We start from the raw sequence: 24,174 nt of genomic DNA, 5'->3' as shown, positions 1-24,174 counted from the left end.
GCCTAAAATAATAAAACAAACATGCCTAAAATAATAAAACAAACATGCCTAAAATAATAAAACAAACATGCCTAAAATAATAAAACAAACATGCCTACCGTATCAAATGTTCAGCTCTGACGAAATGTGTTGGTACGTCTTCTGTAACTGATGTGGATACGCGTTCTCTACGTTATAACGTTAACTAATGCTGTGCACGTTGTTTGCTGTACCGTGTCCTAGCAGCATCACTCTTCTGTTGTGCATCGATGCAAAGAAGCATTGAACCCTCAGACTACACATGTATGATTGATGTCATTAGGGACCCCCACGCTCCCCAAAAACCGGGTGTAATATGTTTAACCCCACAAAATAAAAAGTCATGCCGCATAGAGGGACCCGAAGCATTGATTTACATTTCACCCTATTTCTGTGTACACAACAAAGACCAGGGTGTATTTGGAGGTATTTATTTTGTAGTTACACATCAGACACATTCAATCCATGGCACATTAGTGCACAACATTAGAACACACTGCCTTCAAATAACCAGATCACAGACGACACCATTGTTGTCTTATGTCTTTGGCCAAATGTTGATATTAATAAAAACAACGTGCTCTAAACACACATTGTGTTCCTACAGCACAGTGACAGCCGCTGCTATAAAGTCTCTGGATCAACCATGGCTGCTTTCCTTCGCTGTGACGCCAACATACTCAGCTGTTAAAATGAAATTAAAAAAACATAAAGCACAATGAATGAATGATGTCAGTATTAAATGAGATGAGAAACTGGAAAATACACATCTCTCCATGTGAGGGTGAACAGCACTACCTGTTGTGTAGCAGTAGTTGCCTTTTGTTCAGCTTGTGTCAGTCGTCTCTGAAGACGACTCGTCTTCTCTTGATACTCTGCTAGCTGCCTCTCATACTGTACGCACACACACACACACACACACACACACACACACACACACACACACACACACACACACACACACACACACACACACACACACACACACACACACACACACACACACACACACACACACACACACACACACACACCTCTAGTAAAATGCCTTCTGCTGTTCTGAGTACACTGTTAAACGTAGAAGATGGCGTCCTACAATGCAGGACAAATATATACATGCTCCGAGAATTTTATTTTAAATATGAGCTTTAAATGTAGCATTCTGGTGTACTTTGAGAAGAAAATTAAGTGATGACATTTACTTTAAGCAAAAAACTAATTTATTATTCAGTTATTAATCACTATTTCAGCTCTATTATTATTGACCTTTATTGAGACCGAGGTCTCATTTTCAAACGTTTGGTCAAATAAAAACAGAGCAAGAGTAGCGAGAACTATCGCCTGTACAAATAAAGTGATTCGTTTTCATTGAGCCGTTACTGTACGTCTTCATGTTACCGGTAACTTCCACTGTTACTGTACATTTGTTAGAATTGTGGCCGATGTTCTATTGCGAAGATCACGACATCACCTTTTCTCCTCGTCTCACTCCAATCTGAGAAACGTTGAACCCCCGCCCCCCCCCCCCCCCCGAAAAGTGACAAGTTTGCAGGTATGATGTCATGTCCCTTTCCCACCAGCTACTCGTGTGCTGTGTGTCAAGCAGCAGGTTGTTTGTGTGCATGTGTGTGTTACACAAACCTCAGCAACAGAGTTCTGCTGAGATTCAAGCTGCATCTGCAGCTCGTGTGACCGATGCTTCTGCCGAGTCAGCTCTGCTCTGAAACAGACGTCAAAAGAGAAACCATTTCATCACAGATCTGAAACATGAATAAAGCTTTTCAAAAATAATTTACACGTTTTCTTTTAAAAATGTTTCAACATGTACAATATTTCCAATAGAGTGTAGTACAGCTGTTGCTTTAGTGTTGTCCTTTATCCAGTGTGTCCGGTGCTATCCTCAGGCAGGATCAGAAGAAAGTATGGAATTGCACTTTGTGGTAAAAATTGATGTACATTTAAAGATATTGGGATGAGAACAGTGTTGTTGTCACAGTCTGTCAGAAATCCACCAGTTTCCATTCGACTGGTTATCATTCTACGCTTTTATTTGACCAGAAATCTGTCTGTGCGCCACATTGCTTCACAAGGAGAACGCACTGACATATTGTTGGAGTCGGCCCATTATATTCCCTGTCTTTAGGATTTCACAGCCAATGTTTGAGTCCTGAAGCACATTTCTCAGTGCATGTTTTGTATCCTTCTTTCCTTTCCTTGACGTTAAATCTATCCTCGCAGGTTCTTACTTGAGGCCAGTGACTTTAGTCTCGAAGGCCTGCACAAGGTTCTTAGCCTCTTCTTTCCAGCGCTGGCTACTTTTCTGCTGTGCTGTGAGGAGGCGCGTCAGGTCAGCTCTGGAGCTGTGGCTGCTGTCCTCCAGCTCCTGCACGCGTGCATCAAGTCCCTGCTCCTTCAGGTTGTACTCCTGCTGCATCTGTGAGAGCTAGAGGGAGCGCAGCACAGTCAGGTGGTGTAAGGTCACCTGGCTGGTTCAGTAGATGAAAGAGGAAACGCTTGCACAAAAAAAACGTGTTGTCATTGCATAATATTAGCCTGTATCACTACGTAAGCATGACTTGTTGTATTGTATCATCACTGTTTTATGGTTTTTAACTTAACTTTCTCAGTATTTCTTGCAGTAATAGCTTCCCGAGTGTCTGGTATGGAGCCCCTCTTCCTCCTTCCCTGTCTATCTATCGTGAGGTTACCTGCTGTTTGGCCTTCCTTTGGATCAGCGAGGTAGCCTTGCGCAGCTCATCCATCTCCTTGCGGAGCTGCAAGTTCTCCTGTTGCAGCTGGAGCCGCTCCTCGCTCACACCGACACAGTCGTCCCGGGCTGCAGCCAGACAGCCCTGCAGCCGCCGCACTTCCTCCTGGAACCGCAACAGCTCCTCGCTGTAGCTACACAAGCACAGATGGATCATAAAGGAACGAGTGAGAGAGACGTGGAAGAGCACAAAATGGTTTCGTTTTTAAAGCATCACTATTGGCAGCCACGTAGGGCACCTCCCCCTGCTGCTGTGAGGATGTGAGCAGGAATTGAGCAAAGGTGGAGCGCTTCACTTCCTGACCAGAATGTGTGGAGTTTGAACTGGTGAAGAGCAAACATACAATGCAAAGAGACACTTACTCCATCTCCATCTTTTTCAGTTTGTTCTGTGTGCTGTGCAGAGTGAGGCTCACGTCTTCCTTCATCCTCTCTGCATCGAGACACCTCTGGTGAAGGGCATCTATCTTCCTGAACTCCGGTTCTGCCCTGCCCTCCTTATAAACCTAAAACAAAAACTACTTTAGTCGTGCACTCAAACACCGTCAGAACTGGGGACTTTAGTTTGGTAGCGTCTTCCTTGTGGTTTCCCTGATACTTTAAAAGATACCTTCTCCAGCTCCTCCTCTACAGCTCCTCTCTCTCGCAGGGACTTTGCAATCCGAGACTCTTTATCTGCACACTCCTGCAGAGCGGCGGGAGAGAGGAGAGTCAGAATGAAGAAATAGGAACACATGAGCAGACAGGTGGAGTCTCAATGTGATGCTGAAGGGGATTTGTCTTCAACAGGCTCAGTTCTTACCAGCTGCAGTGCAGACAGCTCCTCAGCCATCCGGTGGACCTGAACGTTGCACTGCTTACGCACATGATCCACCTGTGAAAGAGAGTGCACATGACCACTGGGATCCGGGCAGTGCGATGGCTTTGCAATTATATCCAACACACAGGAACCTTTATTAGATGGAAAAAAGGTGCTCGAGTTGGGGACAGCACGTTCAAACGACTAAAATCACCCGAAACTCACCAGTCAGACGCACTGAGGCTGTGAGGACCAAAATATTTAGGAATGACGTTTTCTAGTGAGTCAACCACGCATTTTCCTTTAACACTAAAACACAATCATTCTGTGTGTCCTTGACACCTACGCAGCTTATGTTGAATGCATTTTAATTGCTCATAAAGCATTTGAAGAGAAAGTCCTCGACACCTTCATTCCCCTTCCCCTTCATTGTTTACGTCCATGTTTGCATGCTGCTTTTCCCTGGCATTGCTGACATGTTGCTGCATCACATTCACCAGCTGTCCATCAGTGGAACAGCATGAAACCATCTGCAGCATGTGTCTCTTTCGCTGGCATGTCCTTGTGTGGGCACCACATACAGTAACGCTGCAGCTACACTGCATGGTGAGGCACAGTTCAGCTTAACGTCTCTTTCTTGCTTTTCTATGAGCAGAAGTTGTGGCTAGCGCTACATGGTACTTCTTTTGCATAGCTGCCTGAGTGGTACTTAAAACCTCAGGGAAGTCTGAGGTCGGTCTACCAATGGAAGCAGTTTTGGGATTAATTCTACATACTTATCTCAAGTGAAGATGAGGGGGATGGAAAACGAAGGGTAACAACTTCATCTGCGGCTGCCGTGTTTAACATCAACCTCTAACTCCAGAAGAAAATGTCCCGCAAGGCAAATTCAAGGGAAGGTCTCTAATGTACAGAAAGTCAAACACATCAACAGCGACTCTCTTAAAGAACATCACTTGTTGAAGTCCAGCCAGAGACGAAGATGACAGCCAGTGCTGCAGTCACACCAGGCTGCATTAACAGGATCAAGCAGTTGAAGTGCTTGATGAGGAAGAGCCATGAAGCACCGTGTCCCTGACTGAGGTTAGGCAGGGCAGAGAGCAGTGCTCTGCTTTTGGCTTCGTACATCAGTGCAGTTAGAGGCTGTGCCTGCGCGTTAGGCTAATTATGAATCAGAAAGTCTGGGGTCGCTGTAGTTTTTACAGATATTCATTTCTTTGATCATTTAAGTATAGAGTTGGCACCAAATATCTTGACACCATCCGGTGCTTTTAATGATGATGCAATACATGTGGTATGTGAACAGCAGACTTTAGTACGAAGAGAAAATGAAATCACGAGCGTTGAGTAAAATAAGCCTGATCCGCACAGCTGACATTATGTCATGTTTCACTAGGATTCCAACGTCTACAGACAGCCGGTAACTCCGCACCTCCTTCCTGGTGCGGACTGCAGCATCCTGGATGAACCGTTTGATGGCCTCCTTTGTTTTCTGAAGCTCCTCTGTCTTCTGCTTCTCTCTTAACAGGGCCTGAAGGACGAGCACACAGAGACACCGCTGCACGTGTCAGAAGTGCTGAAAAGGATGTTCAAAAAGCGGGGACGGGATAGAGACTGGAAGGCGATAGACAATGACTGCGGTCACCTGGTCCTTCTGCAACGCAGCCTCCTCAGCCACCTGAACTCTCTCTCGGACTTTGGCCAGGGCCTCGTATTTCTCCTCTTCTAGGGTGGTACAATGTGCCTGGAGTTCCCCCACCTTCCTCTCCCACACAGTCCGATCTCTGCGAACTGCCTCTGCCTCGTGAGATGCAGCTTTCAGTCTGGCAGAGGAGAGAAACCAGTGAGCAGCAGCAGCAGGGGAAAAGACAGGGAACTGTCATCTTGATGTAAAACTCCATGACTGCCCAATATTCTGACATCTCACTGCTTCCAGAAGCTCAGCAACAGTTTCACAGACGGTGGTGTGATCGTGTCGAGTGAGCCATGTGTAAAATATGCTGAAATTCTCAACACGTTAGTGAGATTTTATACAATTTCCTCACCCCATCGGAATTTACATTTCATGAATGATTGAAACTCTTCTGCAGACAAAGGAAGGTGTTCTATTTCATCCTTACTGACCGCCAGAGGCAGTGCTTAACACTGGATGTATCCCGTCTCGCGCATGCGCAGGTCGAATATTTATATCAACAAAGTCACGTGTGACCTCGGATGACCACCGTCATCTATAAGTTCCGGTGTCATCCTGAGCTCAGTCCTTTTTTTCTTCTCGCGTCGCAGGTTAGCTACCATGGTAGCTTAAACAAGGATGTGTCTACGATCAAGACATATTAGAGCTCGTCGCTGTAGCCTTGTGACTACCGGTCGGAGTTGCGGTTCTCTCGCCCTCCAAAGGCTGCGACGAGCTGTCCCTCTTCGGAGGGAACGGTGTGTTCGCCGTTCGGACATCGAGCCCCGGACTGGTGGACGCCCCTATCATCGGTCGTCACCAGTCTGATAAGGGTCAGCTAAGTCGTGATGACAGCAATCGGTAAGATCGATTAACATTGTTTTCTATAACAGTTGTTTGTTCCACGGTTGGCAGAGCGCTTCCGCTCTAGTAATCGAGTGGCGCGCTAACAAGAGCGTAGAATTACGCTGTCGGCCCGCCCTTCACAGTGTTACGGCTATCACAGTTAGCAGAGTGTTCCTGCTCAGGCAAACTTTGTGAGACACTAGTCCGCATTGGCGTTGTGTACATGGAGATTTAATCTTTACATCTGACGTAATTCGCAGTTAGCAGTGTCTTCACTCAGGCTAACTTGGATGCTAGCTGGCTAGCTAAACAAAGCTGATACTGGGGCTGTAGCCATCAACTTTGTATCCTTACAGCTGTCACAGTTAACAGAGCGTCCTCGCTCAGGTTAACTCAGTGGGAAACTAGCTAAAACAAAAGCTGATACTGGGACTGCGTCCAGCAACTTTGTATCCTTACGGCTGTCACAGTTAACAGAGCTGTCACAGTTAACAGAGCGTCCTCGCTCAGGTTAACTCAGTGGGAAACTAGCTAAACAGAGCTGATACTGGGACTGCGTCCATCAACTTTGTATCCTTACGGCTGTCACAGTTAACAGAGCGTCCTCGCTCAGGTTAACTCAGTGGAAAACTAGCTAAACAAAGCTGATACTGGGGCTGTAGCCATCAACTTTGTATCCTTACAGCTGTCACAGTTAACAGAGCGTCCTCGCTCAGGTTAACTCAGTGGGAAACTAGCTAAACAAAAGCTGAGACTGGGACTGCGTCCAGCAACTTTGTATCCTTACGGCTGTCACAGTTAACAGAGCGTCCTCGCTCAGGTTAACTCAGTGGGAAACTAGATAAACAAAGCTGGTACTGGGGCTGTGGCCATCAACTTTGTAGCATTACAACGATCACAGTTAGCGGAATGTGCTCGCTCAGGCTAACTCGGTGAATGCTAGTTGTACTAAATCAGCATTGAGGTTGTGCCCATGGAGGGTTTTGACGCATTACGGCTGTCGAGTTCGCTCCGGCTAACTAGAAGCTAATACTCGGTGTGTCCATTGATTGTTGTAAACATTATGGACATATCGGTAGCGGATATCAGTTAGCAGAGTGCCCTCGCTCAGGCTAACTGGTAGCACACCAAGAGTTACAGCGCCTGTCCAAGTGGAGAGTGTCCTCGCACTGTAAGGACTGTGGGTTTTTTTGTCCGTTTTCACAGTGGCAGAGTGCTCTCGCTCAAGCTAACTGGTGGGACACCCATATCTGCAGCAGCTGTCTTAGTGAAGAGTGTCCTCGCTCCCCTCTCACTGTAAGGACTGTGTTCTTTTTGTCCGTTTTTCACAGTAGCAGAGTGCTCTCGCTCAAGCTAACTGGTGGGACACCAATATCGGCAGCAACTAGTTTAGTGAAGAGTGTCCTCGCCCCTCTCACTATAAGGACTTTGCCTGACCTGTTTCCACAGTGGCAGAGTGCTCTCGCTCAAGCTAACTGGTGGGACACCAATATCGGCAGCAACTATCTTAGTGAAGAGTGTCCTCGCTCCCCTCTCACTGTACGGACTGTGGTCTGTTTTGTCCGTTTTTACGGTAACAGAGTGCTCTCGCTCAAGCTAACTGGGGGGACACTAATATCTGCAGCAACTATCTTAGTGAAGAGAGTGGGCTTAGAGAGTGTCCTCGCCCCTCTCACTATAAGGACTTTGCCTGACCTGTTTCCGCAGTTGCAGAGTGCTCTCGCTCAGGCTAACTGGTGGGTCACCAATATCCGCAGCGGCTGGCTAAGGGAAGAGTGTCCGAAGGATCACTCGCCACTGACTGCCCCCTGCCTGTTCTCTCAACCTTCAGCAGAGCGCTCTCGCTCGGACTGATTGGGAATTCCGCATAAACTAGTGGGACAAGGGTTCCACCAGAATCGCGGCCATGTTCAACTCTCCCGGCTGTAGGACCTGTATAGCTCCTCTTCAGCCGGAGGACGGCCCTGACCTCTTGCCCTAGCAGGGAGAACCCAGGCAGGACCTGCGGCATCACGCCTTGAGCAGTAAGGTCTGCTAGGCTGGCCGAAGTGGAACACCTGATGCGGGAGGTCTACCTCCCCCTGTCAGGGCAGCTGAATCCAGACCAACCTACCCTGGTCATTGGTATGGCGCTTGCACGCCGGGCATACACAGCAGCTGGAGCATCCACCTGTGAGTGCCTTCTTCAGGCACCTTCCCGCCCTCACCACCTTTTCTGTTCCTCCCTCCGAGGAATATCTGAGGGAGTTGCGTGCATGGTGGAGACACCAGGGCTCTCTCCCGCCTTACATCAGACCATGCAGGAGGTGGCAAATCTGGCCTTGCACGTATGCCAGCCAGTTCGACGACTATGGCGTCCATCAGTTTCCCCTGAGGAGACTCTGAGGCCGATGCCAGGTGCCCTCGACCCAATGTCGGGTCAAAGATGACCTGCTATCCAGGGCTTAGGACACAGCAGCGCTGTGCACCGTATCGACAACTCCCTCTCCCACCTCATGCTTTCCCTCGCAGATTCTCTGCAGCGGGCTACTTCGACGCTTCTGCTCAGTGATGCTTCATTGCAGGCGTTTGCGCTCATATCGAGGGAACGTGGATGGATGATGTCCACCCTGGTTCAGACTCGCCGCCAGGTTTGGCTGGCGCAGTCACCCCTATCTGAGACATGTAGGAGGACCCTCCATACTGTCCCAGTGGAGCCTGGTGAGCTGTTCGAGTCAGCTGCTGTACAGGCGCTTCAGCGGACTGTTAGAGCTAGCCAGACCTGGCAGCAGTTCTCTGGTCTTTGCAGGGACATGCCTGCACCCCCAGACCTAGGGGTCCCATTTTTGGCCCACAAGGCCGTTTCTCAGCCTCCAGCTTACCCTAGTAGCGCAACAGGCCTCGGCGTCCTGCTGAGAGGCCGGACCGCTACCTATACAACCCTACTTACGTCCCCGTCCCCCCCGGCAGGGGTGCCAGGAGATGTCTCCAGGCCGGCTGTCAGGGTTCTTTCTCCCATCAGCGGATTTCCGAGGGAGAGTGGTGCACGTCTATCGACGCCTGTTCCCAGGGTGCATCACCACAACTTTCAGTCCTGGGTGCTTCCATTCGGACTCTCCCATCTCCCCATGGGTGTCCACAGTGTGTTACTGCTGTCCTTTCCCCCTGCAATCGCAGGGCGTGAACATACTGCCGTACTTAGACTGGCTGACCTAGGCGCCGTCCCGGCTTCAGGCGCCACAGGACACTGCTCGCCTTCTCTCACGTGGCCCGGTGGGCCTCAAGGTGAACATGGAGAGGCGCCCCAGTGCGGATGGCTGAACAGCCTTCACTTGGATGCCAAGTGGCACAGATACAGGGCAATAATATTATCGAAACAGTGTCTATTCATCTGTTCACTATCCCCATGGAGGGAGTGCATATCTGGCGAACAGTGTCCCAGGAACCGAGCCCCAGGGGCTCGGTTCCATTCCACCAGGAGATTGTCACAACAGTTACCTGCCTCTCAAGGCGGGTGCAGGGTGACAGAACGGGACAGCCTGGGGGCAGTTGTCTGCTGAAAGACCGCAGGTCCAGGTTCTAGAGCTAGCGCTCGAGCACTTCCTTCCATGTTTGAAGGGAAAGCATGTGCTTGTCCGGTGGACAGCACCTCTGCTGTGATTTCCCATGAACTATCGATGGGGCACCAGATCTGCAGAAGTTGCTACGGGGATCACCGTGGCCTTCTGACTTGGGAGGCCCCTCGCCTGACCAGCCTGTGGGCAATGTACCCACCAGGAGAATGGTACAAGGTTGTGGTTTTCCTGTTCCATTACAAGCCTCCACCGGGAGAGTGGCGGCTGCATCCAGACGTGTCGACCCACTGCCCCCACTGGGTCTCCCTGACGGGGGGGACCAGCCCTCTGGGTCAAGATGCCCTGGCTCACACGTGGCCAGGGGATCTTCTTTATGCCTTTCCACCATTCCCTCTGCTTTTGCTGTAAGCGTGTCAGAGTTCTTCCCCGACAGGAGGGATCTCCTGTCGCAACTAGAGGGTCGGATTTGGCATTCCAATCCCTGCCGCCTTCAATTAGGGGTCACGGGAGGGCCCGACCGGATGCTGAGTGGCTGCATAGAACCAGTCTGACGGACTATTCTGAATGCCAGTGCGCGGTCTACCTGCCTGCAGTACAAGAAACAGGTGGAAGCTGTTCTCCGACTAGTGTGCGGCTCAGAACAAGGTCCCAGTACAGCGCCCCGTGCCTGCTGTACTGAGTTTCTACAGTCTCTCCTGGATAAGGGCCGGTCTCCCCTGCATGGGACCTATCCTTGGTACTGGACAGCTTATGCTTGTCCTTTTGAACCCCTGGCACAGGCGGAGCCTAGATGGCTATCAGCAAGACGGTTTTCTCCTTGCTGTCAATTCAGCTCAATGTGGGGGCGAGCTGCATGCCCTATCAGTGGAAGAATCATGTCTGAGGTGGAACTCAGATGGCTTGGGTGTCACTTTCTGGCCTAAGGCAGTGTTTCTCCCAAGGGGGTGGATACGTTCACATATAAACCGGCCTATCCAGCTGGCAAAGTTGACCCCCCCCCTCCCCCATCGGGAGAGGAGAGGTCAAGGCTGCTGTGCCCAGTGTGGGCCCTCAGAGCTTATATGGCAGCCACCGCCTGCATAGTCAGTTATGGTGAGCCTAAGAAGGGCTGTGCTCCTTTTTAAGGGAAAAAGGAAAAACGGCACCTGTCCCACTGGATAGTGGAGGCCATTGCCGATACATACAAGGCGAGCGGCTGCGCTCGGCCATCCGGGGTGAAGGGTCACTACCAAGAGTGTCTCCACACCGAGGGCAAGCCTGAGTGGTGTGCCTGTGGGGGATACATGTGCGGCGGCCTCATGGGCATCGCCGAGCACATTCACCAAACACTACAGAGTTAACGTTGCCGGCCCTCACCCACTGGGGAGGGTTCTTGGCCAATTTTCTCTGCCGGAGCTATAAGGGGTAGTTACTGTGCTTCCTCGTGACTCTTTTGGTATAAGTCATCCAGTGTTAAGCACTGCCTCTGGCGGTCAGTAAGGATGAAATAGAACGAAAGTTACGGACGTAACTACGGTTCTATGAATCCTGGATGACCGCCAGAGTTCTTGGTCACTCGGAATCCCGTGAACTCGCGAGAAGATTCCATAGGACTGAGCTCAGGATGACACCGGAACTTATAGATGACGGTGGTCATCCGAGGTCACACGTGACTTTGTTGATATAAATATTCGACCTGCGCATGCGCGAGACGGGATACATCCAGTGTTAAGCACTGCCTCTGGCGGTCATCCAGGATTCATAGAACCGTAGTTACGTCCGTAACTTTCGTTGCGTGTGCTCACCTGGCCTCCAGCTGGCTCAAGGCCGCCTGAAGCTGCTGGAGGCGTCTGTCTGCTGCGTCCGCTCGGCCCTGAGCCTCCAACACATCTTCCTCCTACACACACGCACGCACACACACACACACACTCTTTTTGTTCAATATTAGTCTCTCTTAGTACTGATTGAACTTTTCCAGGCCATAGAAATAACATCGAGGTGTTATTTCTTCACAACCTTCCCGTTTGGTGGACAAACTATTTTCTTCTGCAGAATATTTTCATTCTGTACGTTCAGTTGTTGTCTTCTCTCACCCGTCTCTGCAGCTGCTCCTGGAGATTCTGCATCAGTTTGGTCATCTCATCCACTCTGGCCGTGGCGGTCCTCAGCTCGGCCTTGGCCCGCCTGCACCAGGAGGACAGAGGGAACAAGAGTCCACGTGCGTAACGACGTAGAAACCGGACTGACATCTTGCATTTACAGAACATATAGAATACGTGATTTGGTTGTCACTAAAAAATGTTGGTCTTTTTTGGAAAAACGCATTCGCCTTCTCCTTGGATTAAGCCGAGGAGATGCAACGTGTTAACGTGTGATCACTGGAGGTGTTCACACGTGGATTTAATTACCTTTGAACAGAGCTGTGGGTGCTGGCTGAGCTTTATATTAAAGTACATACGTGAGAGGGCTATCAATCTTTTCAACAAAAAAAAGCGAATAATTAATTCCCCTATTGCTGCACACTCCTAGACTCCGAAACTATTCCTTTGACTTAGAAGCAAAGGCCTTTCCCAATCACAGTAAAATGCACATTCCACTATTTTGGAACATGTTCAACCTGTAGTTCCCAGCATGGGGTGAACCAACGCTGAGACTCATCCTGCATGTACCCATTGTCCCAGTTATTATTTCCACTGCTGGTATTTAAAGTCCACAGCTGATGAGGGAAACTGATTGTTGGTCAAAATGACCTCATAGAGCACAATCACGGAGCAAGACAGCCGGCACAGGTATTTAGTCACCTGAGCTGGCTGTGTAGCTCCTCCATCTCCGTGCTCTGCTCCGTCACCGTCTTCAGAAGCTGCTGGTTCGTCTGTGTGTGGCAGGAGAGACAAGACTGCCATTTGTGTGGCATGACTCCAAACACAGCCCGAAAAACAAGCGTCACCAAAAACATCTCTTCAAACTATCCCAATCAATCGCTCTCACATACAGCGAGTACAGACGGCTGCTTGTGTGAGGAGTCAGAGACGGGGAGCCTGGGCTGAGCCCTCTCATCAAACATGCATCAGAGGGATATAGTATTACCCTCTCCTCACACACTGCACGCTGTCCTCTGTCAGCACACGGCTTGCATGTGTATGCGTGTTCATAATGTATGTCAATAAATATATGCACAACTGTCTAAAGAGAGCCTGAGCGGTGACGGACTGCATTTATATGCGACTGTGGGTGAGAGAGAGACTAGTGCATAACAGTGTGTGCTAGTTAGACGATCACCAAGCGAGCGGACAGTCCATTCTACAACACGACAGCTCTGGATAACTACCACAGTCATTTGGAAAACCGATTCACTTCGTTACAAGATGAATTATTAGAGCAGGGTTAATTCCGAAGCGGTGTGCAGCATTTCGATCCCATGGCTAATTAGGAGGCCGTCATTTAACAAGCTCTTAATTAACCATCACTTACTGATTCCAGTTGCTGATTGGCCACTTGAAGTTTGTGTGTGTGCTGCTGGAACTGAACAAGCTGATCCTGTGACAGGGAAAAAAAGAGGCACTCAATAAAAGTTAACTGCTTGTAATTACCGCTGATATCAAGCATTAACTGAGGCCAAGCTGCTCCAATTAACCTCCTTTCTATGATAATGGCTCCATCTAGTGGCCATCTAGTGGCATGATTATGAGGAACTACTGAACCTGCAGCTGCTGTCTGTGCGCGTGGTGGATCTGTGCATCAGAGACAGTCTGCTGGTGGGTCTGCTGGAGGAGGTCCAGCTCCTGGGCTGTTGTCTGCCACAGCTCCATAGCCTGCAACCGCTCCTGAACAAGTACACACAGAAATACGCCTGCACGTCGACACACGCTCGGAGGCATTGATGCGTGGCAGGAAATAATTGCTCACTTCCTACGAGTTGCATCCACGTCCGTGCATTCAGGGACTGAACCAGGACACGATAACCTCACGGAGGACAGACACTAAGAGCACCGACAACAGCTGAAGTCTGGAAAAGAGAACTGCTCCAAAATAGTCTTATTTTATGCATCTAGTCAGCGAGTCACTAAATGAAAGGGCCGTGCAGCGTTGAGCCACTGGGACCAACTGTTGTTGCTGTTGGCAGTTAACAACTCCAATGCACGAGTCAACTACTCAATGAACACGATGTCTTGTTTTTTATTGCTACACATTGAAAACACCCAAGAAACAACACGGACATATGACATGTGTCACCGTGCTGATTCTTCTCCGCTTGTGCTCCTGCAGCGTTAGTTTAGTATTCAAGCAGAACGCCTGACAGCAGTTACATTGTGTCCTTTAGAACACACCTTGAAGGAACAACTTACTGCACAGAGATAAACACACATACACGTTGTTCTTCTCAGCTAACTCCCAGTGAGACAGTGGGACCTTAATCTGCATACGGTATATGTCTCGTCACATGCTGACCTGTTCACACAGCTGGACCTGTTCGTGGAGGTTTCTGACGACGGCTTCCTCCGCCAGCACGCTGCCCTCCACTCCTGAAGCCACCGGCAGGGCCTGAAGCTGCTTCTCCACAGACTCCCTGAGCTCTGCATGGAGCCTGGCAAAGGCAGAGGTTGATATTAAAAACTAATGACATTTCAAATATAATGCCACAACCTCAATTACAGCCGGCCGAGAACACTTTGTCTGTAACGTGAACGGTCACGATGCCTTGATTATCAACAAAGAAAGAAGTAACAACTGAAGTAGCATTCTTACTCGACTATCTCACTGTCACCACAGAACAACACAGCCAGTCACTCAGCTGTATAATGACTGTAGATAGCCAGCCGGTTCATCTCTTACGTTCTTTAAGGAGCACATGCCATGACAGGACAGCTGGGTGGACGTTGACTGATGTGATGAATTACTTTATGGTTTTATCTCCTCTTGTGTATCGACTCTCTGAACTTTAAAACCAGTGGAACTTTTTCTACCTTTCGTTCTCCTTGACAACCCTCTCCAGCTTCACTTTGACATCCGACATCAGCGCCTGTTGTCATAAACAAGGAGACCAAGAGTGTGTTAGGAATCAGTTAAGACAACCTCGTACACCTGAGAATAAATCAGTTTCTCACTCATCTTTGCCAGATGCTTAAGAAACGGTTAAAGAGAAATCATAAATGAAGCTTATTCAGGGACTAATAGATGACTCTGAATACACAGAATCAGATGCTTAAACTGTGTTTTGGGATTCTCATAAGGATGGATGGATGGATGGATGGATGGATGGATGGATGGATGGAAGGATGGATGGATGGATGGAAGGATGGATGGATGGATGGATGGATGGGGCATTCCACAAAGTGGAGCATCAGTTCATATTAAAGTCAAACTCCTGGCTTTGGTAAGACATCCATCACTAGTCAGAACACTGTGAAGAAGGCAGAGCTGTGTCACGCTGTTTCCAAATACCACCAAAACATCCTCACTTTGCAGATCAATCTGCCAAGTTGTCCCTTCATTGTTCTTAGTTGTTGAATTGCTCTCAAATCATATTTTACATTGTTATCATTTTCAAGGTCCAGGAATGTTTGAGAGGACGGTCAGAATAAATCAGCTCGCTGACAACAAGCAACCAATCGGTACGAGTCCTTCTCCCGAGCATCTGGCTGAAGAGCCATTGTTTCAGAGACTTTAAGATGTGATACACCAGTTTAAAAAGTATTAAATACCTTGGAAATAATAATTTTAAAGTCTTAATGAATGCAGGAATATGATTCAATGTGTGGCTTCAAAGGGATTCGTGCTTGTTAGGCAGAGCAGAACAGGTGGTGTCTCTAGTTTGTTGATCCTACCCGCTCTCTCTTTATCTGTAGTGGAATGAATAAGCCTTTATTTATGAATAAGCCTTTATTCATTTCACTTTGGAGAAACAACAGCATCATTTAAAAAGGAGATGGTAGCAGGTTAGAGGGGTGAAGGTGGCGATACTGAATTATACCTTCAAATTAAAATGGTTAAAAGAATATTTGAAACTACAGAATTTACTTCATTCGTCAAAATACTTACCACCTTAATAGTCCGTTTGTATCTTGTGGCCACGATGATATGAATGGTTTTGAAGACAAATAGCTGATGCACAGCTGTGTCAATAAGGGCCGACTCTGGGAAGAGGAAGGCGCTGTTTGTCTCCGTATTTGTGCTTTCCTGAATTTTGTGTTCATAATCAGGGTGCTTCCCTAAATATATGACTCATTAAAGTAAACTCATATCTAGGATGTACGGTCAGGTCAAGAGATCACCGAGCGATCTACTATTCAATTAAGCACATTTCAAGAGAGATACTAATTCATCCATTACCGTAGTATATATCAACAGTATGTATTCCCACAGATGAAGCACCAATATTCAATACGTTCGTACAATATTTAATTTCACTGTACGAACTGAATTAGTGTCACTGTTTACGTGTTGTGTCACCTGGTATTTCTGCAGCTGCTCAGTCATTTCATCCATGTGCCGATCATACTCCACTATCAGAGGAGCCATTATACTGTAACACAGATGGATAATCATGCCACTTGTGTAAGAAAACGTACTCGCTATCCAGTGCGCACATATCCAGAGACGGTTGTTGTCCTCATAACTCTGATTTGGAACAAGAATATTTTGACTATCGTACAAGAAAGACTTTTAATTTTTGCACCGGACCTTCTATCAGAGATCCAGGGTGAAGGAGAGTCTGCCCGTCTCGCCTCCTCAGCCTGATGAGCAGAGACGCCGGCGTTGAGAGTTAGCATCATGGAGGGTTCAGTTCTACTTCTAAATAATCCTGTCATCAACATTCCCTTCATCAACATTCCCATAACATTGGATTGTATTCAATGTATTGGTTATTTTATATGGCAACACCTAGTGGCGATTGTGAATAGCTGCACTGAACAGGAAGTGAGCGAAGTGTAAACAGTCAGAGTATTTATATGTAACTAGTCAGGAAGTGATGTTTAAGAAGTGCCGTGTGCCCATGGACTCATTATCTCTGTGTTCATTCCAGATAATCTGTGCCTAGAAGTCCACAAAATCAGCTTCATCCGTAAGTGTTTCCATTTACAGTTATAGTAACATGTTTATATTCATATTTCTTTGGTTTGTGTTAGTAGCATTTATACTGATGTACTAGCTATTATTAAGTACTTACGTTTTGTATTGTTTGTGCTCTTTTTTAGTTTTACAAATATATTACATATTTTCCACCATTAAACCTTGCAAATACGTTTTACTAAAACAACTTTTAGTGAGGACAGCACACACATGCTATATCTTTTCAAATAATTTCCCTACAAAGTAAAAGTCATTTGAATACAAGTTGTTCACTGAAGACACCAAATAATGAGCCAAAACGTTGTCACTTTGTAGAGTTATTAACAGACGTCTTCGTACCAGAGAAGGTGTTGACTGAGTGCGGTGTCCATACTGATACTGGCTGAGAGCAGAATTCAGTCTGTGGACTGAAAACAAACGAACGAACACACACACACACACACACACACACACACACACACACACACACACACACACACACACACACACACACACACACACATATATATGTATTTTAATATGCGCGCACACACACACACTATTCGGAGCTGAAGTTTCTCCACAGAACTGGGCTATCTTGAAAACCTCCCTGATGTGTCCTTACCTTGATCACGTAAAAACTCAACTTCTGCTTCCATGGTGAAGGCGCCGTCTAGATGCAATCACAACAGTTTGCATCGGCAAGTTAGAAACGATGTGTGTGTGTACCCTTAACGTCATCATGTAAACTTACGATTAACGTCATTTTAGAATCAGATGCACGAGTTATGCTACTGCTGTTTCCAAGGAAAAAGTTCTGTGTCTCAAAACGCATGCACTCCGCTAACGAATTCACAAAGCTGGTAAATATAAGGTAGCTTGCATTCACGTTAACGTTACCTTGCGGAGCTAGCATTAGCTGAGCTAATCAATCTCAGCTAACGCTAAGCTTAAAACAAAAACAACTCGCTAACTGAACAGTCTGGTCTGTTGAACAAATGCATAACTTAAAAACAAAACCACAGCAAAGAAAGTTGTCACTTGCCGGTTACAGAACAAACTCCGCAAAACCACAATTGTTTACGTTATTATTCGGTTGCGCCGTCCGGTTTGAAGCAAACAAACAACAGCCAATGGCAATGGAGATGTGCACCGCAGAAATAGTTCCGTGTGTACGACCGGAAGGTGAAACAGTTCCACGCTGTGTCAGGACGCTTCAGTTGGATATATGTTTGAGTCAACTCAAGAAAACGATCTTTTATTTTCAGTTTGAGTATTTGTTGGACTTTTCCACCAAGTGGAAATAGATATTGTTTTCATTCGAGCTCTGCTGGTAACATTAATATAACGTAAGATGTGCTCGATATCGTCAAATCTCGGCCATCTGGTCACATGATTACTGAATCTCTGATGGTAAACGTCCTCTCGATGCTTTGATTTGTTAAGAATTGAAAGGTCTAATCTGAAACTACAAGGACACCATGTAAGTTTGTTTTCCATATCAGGAAGTGAACCTTACAATCTTGACAAGTTATTGAGTAACAGAACTGCATTTCTCAATAACCTAATGTGACAATAAACTGCATAAGGAGCCGAGCTGGGTGTATATCAAGACACAAAGAGCCCAGCTGGAGCACAATTGACCCGACTGGAGTTGTGACAGCATGGGGGTCGTTGGTGCTCTCCAGTGTCTGACACTGATCCTCATTCTGCTCTGCTGTGAATCTCTGTAAGTTTGTGTTTCTGCACCGTGTGATCATGCTGCACAGCAGATTCTGACTCTTGATTCGTTTGTTCCTTTCAGTCCTTTTAAGGAAATGCAGTTTTCCATCCTGCACACTTGGGACAGCGATCCTGTGAATCATGACCCCATCAGGGTGCATTTCTCTCCTGGGCAAGGAGGGCTGAAGATAGAGATGTTTGGTCCCTTCTTCAATGACCCAGCAGCCCCTGCAGCTCCCCCCAGCCAGCCCTTTCCAGGACTCTGGGATTATGAAGGTGGGAGCCTGGTGATGCTGTGTGTGTGTGTGTGTGTGTGTGTGTGTGTGTGTGTGTGTGTGTGTGTGTGTGTGTGTGTGTGTGTGTGTGTGTGTGTGTGTGTGTGTGTGTGTGTGTGTGTGTGGTGCACTACACCGCGTCCTAGACGTGCAACAAGAGCTTTGAAGGATTTACGGGAAAATCCATAATGAATGGCCATCAATGAAGTGATTGCAAAAAAGATTCATCTTTAAAAAGTATTCTTTTAGAAAGTATTAATATTTGAAGATAAATTGGTACATATAAAGTGAATTTGATAACATAAAAGGTTTTTTAACAGTATACCTTTATTGTAAACAAGTTCTTTGAGTGCATTGCTTCGCGATGAGATAGTTCAACATCTTTTAACTGTTTATTCGCTTTCTTGTCAAGATTGAGATGTAGTTGCGGTTGTTAAGTGAACCATCTCTTAGCTCCGTCTCCGTTATCATCGTCGAACTCTAACCGGTCTCAGCAAGGAAGCAAGTCAGCATATTTCACAAAATGTTGCAACGGTTGCATGTATGGCCTGTTGTAATAGGTTGGATTATATTGTACAGGTGTTGCTGTTATGCTTCCCAGCCCCCAATAACGTTGTTACTGCTGTCATGACTTGGGGATTTAATCAGTATGATGCAATGTTCGACAAGTCTCAAAGGTGTTATACAATTAAGATTATAGTCCAATGAGGCGACGGACTACCTCTCTTTATGAGGCCATACTCGTGATTGTATTATCATTATCATGGTGACACAGCAATTAAACCCTGTAACGAGGTTGAGTCATAACAATCCTATCTAATTGACCTGAAGTAAGTTCGATTTCCGCTCAATGAGCCCCACATATTTCACCTCATTAATGTTACTTATTACCCCATTCTAGTCTAGGGAGATAATGAGCATGTTGTTAGCCGGTGGGCTTGTCTTCATATCTTACTTGATATAGTATATGTATCTGTTATTCTTTTACATAGTATTGTTGAGTTATAACTCAATGGTCTATCTTCTTCAGTTGTGGAGTCCTTCTTCCTCGACAGTACCACAGAAAACTACCTGGAAGTGGAGTTTTGTCCGTAAGTACCGAGCTGAAGTGTTGTAACATCCATGTGACCATAAGTTTGTTCAATCAAACAAACATATAAACTGTGCTTTCGTCTTAGACATGGACAGCACCTGATATTATTGCTGTCGGGAGTTGGCCAAGCCTTCCAGGTAAGCAGACGTTGAGGCACTTATTGAGCGGGCCAGCGTTCCTCTGAGTTGGGTTTTTGAGGAGTTCTTATTGGTGTCTTGTTGCCTTCTTTCTCCAGCAACAACTGCCCATGGTGTTTAACGCCACGATTACAGGGGACCGGTGGATGGGTGAGGCTCTGCTCCCCTGGTCGTACTTACCTCCCAACATCAACAAGATGAACTCCTACGCTATTCATGGCTCAGGAGAGCAGCGTAGCTACGAGGCCCTGTACCCCATCCCCAAGGAGGAGACAGTGGCAGGCCAGAAACCCAACTTGTGAGTGTGCTGATTCCTATGAGTTCAGTTGTTTGAGGTCATGTACACAGACAGGATTTATAGTTGTAGTGTTTTGTTGTGAAGGCGTAGTCCAGGTATTGCACTTTTCTTTTAAGTTGGGAAGATTGTGAAAGACAAATGTATAAGAGAGTGGTCAAAAGCAAAGCAGCAGAGGAGATATCACATCTTTCTGTCCCTCGTGTGGCTCGTGCTCCAGAAACACTGGATCCTACATTTCCCAGAATGCAACTCTGCGGTCTCTTTGGTTAGACTTCCCCTTGTTGGTAAATGTTCACATCTTTCAACCATGTTCGAGCAGAGAATAGAGCCAGACATGTACAGCAGCTTTCCACAGACTACATTCTCACGATGAGTAAACTGATCTTCATGAGGGAAACCGTTGGACTGCCCCTTTTGATTCTTTTTAATATTTTGCAGCCGGACCAAAATGAGTTTGGATGCCGAAGTATTTACAGGCCAACTTTCACTTTTTAGATGAGTCAACTATGTTCAAACCACTGGCTTTGTAATTACACTCACAATTAGATATGTGTCTATCAATCTGCAAGTGTGTATGTGAGAGTTTTGCGCGTCCTATATTAAATTCTCCCTCTATCTCTTAGCCACCGCCTGGAGTATTTCCAAGATTTCCGCCTGCAAAGCATCATGGGAGAAGGTTGGATGCAGCCAGAGTCTGATCTGTGGATAGGAAAGCCGTGAGCTTTTCAAAAACACTCCCTTGTCTCTCTCCTTCTGTCTTTCTTTTGCACACACACACACACACACACACACACACACACACACACACACACACACACACACAGTGGCCGGGCAATAGTACAAAGATTCATTAACGGGAAACAAATCAATCAATCTTTATTAGTTAATGATGCCAAACGATATGACAAGAAATATCTCCTCAGCTTGTCGGAGCATATCAGCCTTCACACACACATCTCCATCCACACGGTTTCACACACACATCACAAGGTATTGGACGTCAACTCAATGTGCCTCGGCAGAGTGTGACCTACAGCAGTTCTACTGTGGATGGTGGCAAGAAATGCTGGCTTTGACATTGTGCTCCTGTGTAGCCTGTGTGGTCACTGTGGGCTCACTGCAGTGACTCACAGCGCTGTGAGTCACTGCAGTGAGGTATGTAGACCACAGCACTGTGAGTCACTGCAGTGAGGTATGTAGACCACAGCGCTGTGAGTCACTGCAGTGAGGTATGTAGACCACAGCACTGTGGTTCTTTGCCTTGTCTGTGAAGAGACACACGCCACCAACAACACCCACATCATTGAAATGAAACATCTGTTCTTCTGAGATACGTTCTGAAGCTTTTCAATTAGTGCTGGACTGTGTATAGATCCTTTTGCAACCATTTCACTGTCTTAATTGAATGCCCTTTACAATTAAATATGTTTACATATCAGTGATGAAGTATATTGTTTTTTTCTCTGCAATTGTTTGTGACTCAATGTCATTTTAATTGGCGGCGGTGTCCAAGTGGAGAGCAGAGTCCTTCAATCAGAGGATCTGAGGTTCAATCCCCGGCTCCGCTAGTCGCGTTGTCGATGTGCCCTTGAGCAAAACACTTCACCCCAAATGTCTCCCTTCCTGTGCCTACGGTGCATGAATGTGATAGAATCTGAATTGTAAGTCGCTTTGGATGAAAGCGTCTGCTCAATGACTGTCATGTAATTGTTTTTCTGATAGAGGATTAAAGAAAAACTTAATTATTATAGTCATTATATATGAAATGTAACCTCTGTAACTGTTGATTATGTTTCATGTCTCCATTAAATGAATGCACCTTCACTTTAAAAATGTGATTTGTTGCTTTCTTGCTGAAAGTTAGTTGGAGGAGGTTACTGAAGTAAAAGAACCTTCAAATAAATAACTTGTAAAAGTCCTTCATTCAAACTCCTAATTAAGAAGCATTATACAAGTGGTGCCTGAATATATTTGAAGTATCAAAGGGAACTTTCTTTCTGCAGAGAAATGTCACATTATTGTTGTTATTCGCTGGTTCGTACTGATGCATCGATGTGTAACAATGTGAAGTTCCTGTCGCTCCAGTTAGTCATGAGAGTCTTTCTATCCCGTCATCGAACTCTCTGCAAGACAGCGAAGAGGAATATTCCCCAGAACATCAAACTGTTCCTTTAACTTGACCACTGTGGAATATATACGTCCTCTCATTGTATCAAATCATGTATGATTGGGACTCTTAATGACAAATCTAATTAAATCAGCAGTAAGCTGCATAGAATATTAACGTGAGTCATCCCGACACTCTGCAGTTCCTCCCCCTCATATATCAAATATCAAAGTCCCTCTCACTTACTTTTCCACCTACTTTTAGAGTGAAGTTGAGATCACAGGCCTCTGATCCTCAACACACACACATCTCTGTCTTCTCTCCATGACCCGGCCAGTCTTGCCCCTGCTGAACCGCCCGGTCGAGCCTGTGTATTTATCAGACGCTCCTCTTGGATCGCTGGCTGGCAAACCGCTTCCCCGGACCAGGAGCCGGGCAACTGATCGATTTTCATCTTTGACGTGTTGCTGCTCGCAGTGGCAGCCCTAAAGCCCACAGTAAGCCCTCTCACTTTTAATTGCCATTCTCGCCTTTGAAATGCGTGCGTGATTCGGCCGAGAGAGCCCGCTGCCTAAGCCCCCTCCGTATGATCGCCTGCGGTGCCTTGCCACCACACTGCACACGCTTCACATGCACACACGCGCTTCACATGCACACACACGCTTCACATGCACACACACGCTTCACATGCACACACACGCTTCACATGCACACACACGCTTCACATGCACACACACGCTTCACATGCACACACGTGCTTCACATGCACACACGCGCTTCACATGCACACACGCGCTTCACATGCACACACACGCTTCACATGCACACACGTGCTTCACATGCACACACGCGCTTCACATGCACACACGCGCTTCACATGCACACACGCGCTTCACATGCACACACACGCTTCACGTGCACACACGTGCTTCACATGCACACACGTGCTTCACATGCACACACGTGCTTCACATGCACACACGTGCTTCACATGCACACACGCGCTTCACATGCACACACGCGCTTCACATGCACACACACGCTTCACATGCACACACACGCTTCACATGCACACACACGCTCATGGAGTTGGCACATTGTATTTCACCAGTCTCCTATGAATACAATGTTGACCTAAAAGCATGTTTCTGGACACATGAAGAGTAAAACAGGATCTTCATGAAACACTTTGATGAATATACATGACTGTACCCACCCACCTGTGTGCAGTCAGAGGATGTGTGTCCCCACGAAGGTTTAAATCCAGCTCCCTCTAATGAGTGTGAAAAGATGAGAGGGGAGAGCAGAACAGGTAGCTGCCTCTCCGCTACCGCCAAAGCCCCGGCAGACAAGCAGACACAAGAGCCGTCTTCTCCCCCTCAGAGAGAGAACAGCCTGCTCTGAAACATTCAGCACCAGCTTAAGGGTGATCCCGCGCCACAAACTTTCTGGAGATCACCCCAGACCGAGTTTCTTTTTTCTCTCCAAGAGACGTTGGTCTCATTTCTTCCAAGTTTAAAGAGTGTTTGAGGATATGAAATGAGAATGAAATTGTGATGAAAAATAGAACGGGAGGGATAAAGGAGTGATCTCGGAACATGCAAAGAGGGAGAGATTGAAAAAGCGGAAACGGTAATGACTTTATCTTAAGGATTCTGGGATAGAGACGCACATGAAGGATTCATACTGAAGCTGTAAGATACTGGGACAATGCGACGCCTTTGCAGGCCAAACAACGGTATCAGATTGCACAGAGAGATGGAACTTATCAACACTGTGCAGTACACAATCCTAATATGGCTGCCTTCCAACATACCACATCGCACAAACAGGCAAACTTTGATCAGTGTTCACGTG

At 46.9% G+C, this 24,174-nt stretch overlaps 2 protein-coding genes across 5 annotated transcripts; one reads left to right on the top strand and one right to left on the bottom strand.

Moving 5' to 3' along the window:
• Nucleotides 1-433: 433 nt before the first annotated feature.
• Nucleotides 434-17,417, bottom strand: sclt1 (sodium channel and clathrin linker 1). 3 transcript variants are annotated; one of them, XM_079278001.1, is made up of 21 exons: nucleotides 17,311-17,417; nucleotides 17,046-17,113; nucleotides 16,317-16,369; nucleotides 16,086-16,158; nucleotides 14,600-14,655; nucleotides 14,085-14,220; nucleotides 13,337-13,459; nucleotides 13,107-13,172; nucleotides 12,437-12,507; nucleotides 11,729-11,819; nucleotides 11,441-11,532; nucleotides 5,230-5,407; nucleotides 5,017-5,115; nucleotides 3,588-3,659; nucleotides 3,396-3,470; nucleotides 3,149-3,291; nucleotides 2,727-2,919; nucleotides 2,265-2,461; nucleotides 1,660-1,738; nucleotides 817-912; nucleotides 434-702 (listed from the first exon to the last, which is right to left on the bottom strand). In XM_079278001.1, the coding sequence occupies exons 1-21, from the start codon at nucleotides 17,342-17,344 to the stop codon at nucleotides 643-645; spliced, it is 2,055 nt and encodes a 684-aa protein (XP_079134127.1). In that variant the 5' UTR covers nucleotides 17,345-17,417; the 3' UTR covers nucleotides 434-642. The 3 variants fall into 3 exon arrangements, 2 of the variants coding, with proteins under 2 accessions (XP_079134127.1, XP_079134128.1); XR_013772346.1 differs by having other exon boundaries at nucleotides 666-702; nucleotides 1,660-1,733; XM_079278002.1 differs by lacking the exons at nucleotides 12,437-12,507; nucleotides 16,317-16,369; nucleotides 17,046-17,113; nucleotides 17,311-17,417.
• Nucleotides 17,418-17,996: 579 nt separating this feature from the next.
• cUnh4orf33 (chromosome Un C4orf33 homolog) lies at nucleotides 17,997-21,302 on the top strand. Of its 2 annotated transcripts, XM_079278123.1 has the most exons (7): nucleotides 17,997-18,168; nucleotides 18,275-18,414; nucleotides 18,490-18,683; nucleotides 19,713-19,773; nucleotides 19,861-19,912; nucleotides 20,011-20,210; nucleotides 20,834-21,302. In XM_079278123.1, exons 2-7 carry the CDS (start codon nucleotides 18,350-18,352, stop codon nucleotides 20,928-20,930), a joined length of 669 nt encoding a protein of 222 aa, XP_079134249.1. In that variant the 5' UTR covers nucleotides 17,997-18,168; nucleotides 18,275-18,349; the 3' UTR covers nucleotides 20,931-21,302. The 2 variants fall into 2 exon arrangements, with proteins under 2 accessions (XP_079134249.1, XP_079134250.1); XM_079278124.1 differs by lacking the exon at nucleotides 18,275-18,414.
• Nucleotides 21,303-24,174: the final 2,872 nt, after the last annotated feature.

This window comes from Melanostigma gelatinosum, assembly GCF_949748355.1.
Source record: "Melanostigma gelatinosum genome assembly, chromosome: 11".
NCBI lineage: Eukaryota > Metazoa > Chordata > Actinopteri > Perciformes > Zoarcidae > Melanostigma > Melanostigma gelatinosum.
Note: the sequence above shows the minus strand (reverse complement) of the source record. Positions and strands in the feature narration are given on the sequence as shown.

Excerpts from the sequence above, each read along its gene's own strand:
- cUnh4orf33 (XM_079278123.1), top strand. The coding sequence starts at position 18,350 with ATGGGGGTCGTTGGTGCTCTCCAGTGTCTGACACTGATCCTCATTCTG. Across the intron at positions 18,684-19,712 it reads AGGACTCTGGGATTATGAAG|TTGTGGAGTCCTTCTTCCTC; the intron begins GTGGGAGCCTGG and ends TATCTTCTTCAG. Across the intron at positions 20,211-20,833 it reads GCAGGCCAGAAACCCAACTT|CCACCGCCTGGAGTATTTCC; the intron begins GTGAGTGTGCTG and ends TCTATCTCTTAG.
- sclt1 (XM_079278001.1), bottom strand. The coding sequence starts at position 17,344 with ATGGAAGCAGAAGTTGAGTTTTTACGTGATCAAG. Across the intron at positions 14,656-16,085 it reads AGCAGCTGCAGAAATACCAG|GCGCTGATGTCGGATGTCAA; the intron begins GTGACACAACAC and ends TTATGACAACAG. Across the intron at positions 11,820-12,436 it reads GAGCTACACAGCCAGCTCAG|GCGGGCCAAGGCCGAGCTGA; the intron begins GTGACTAAATAC and ends CTCCTGGTGCAG.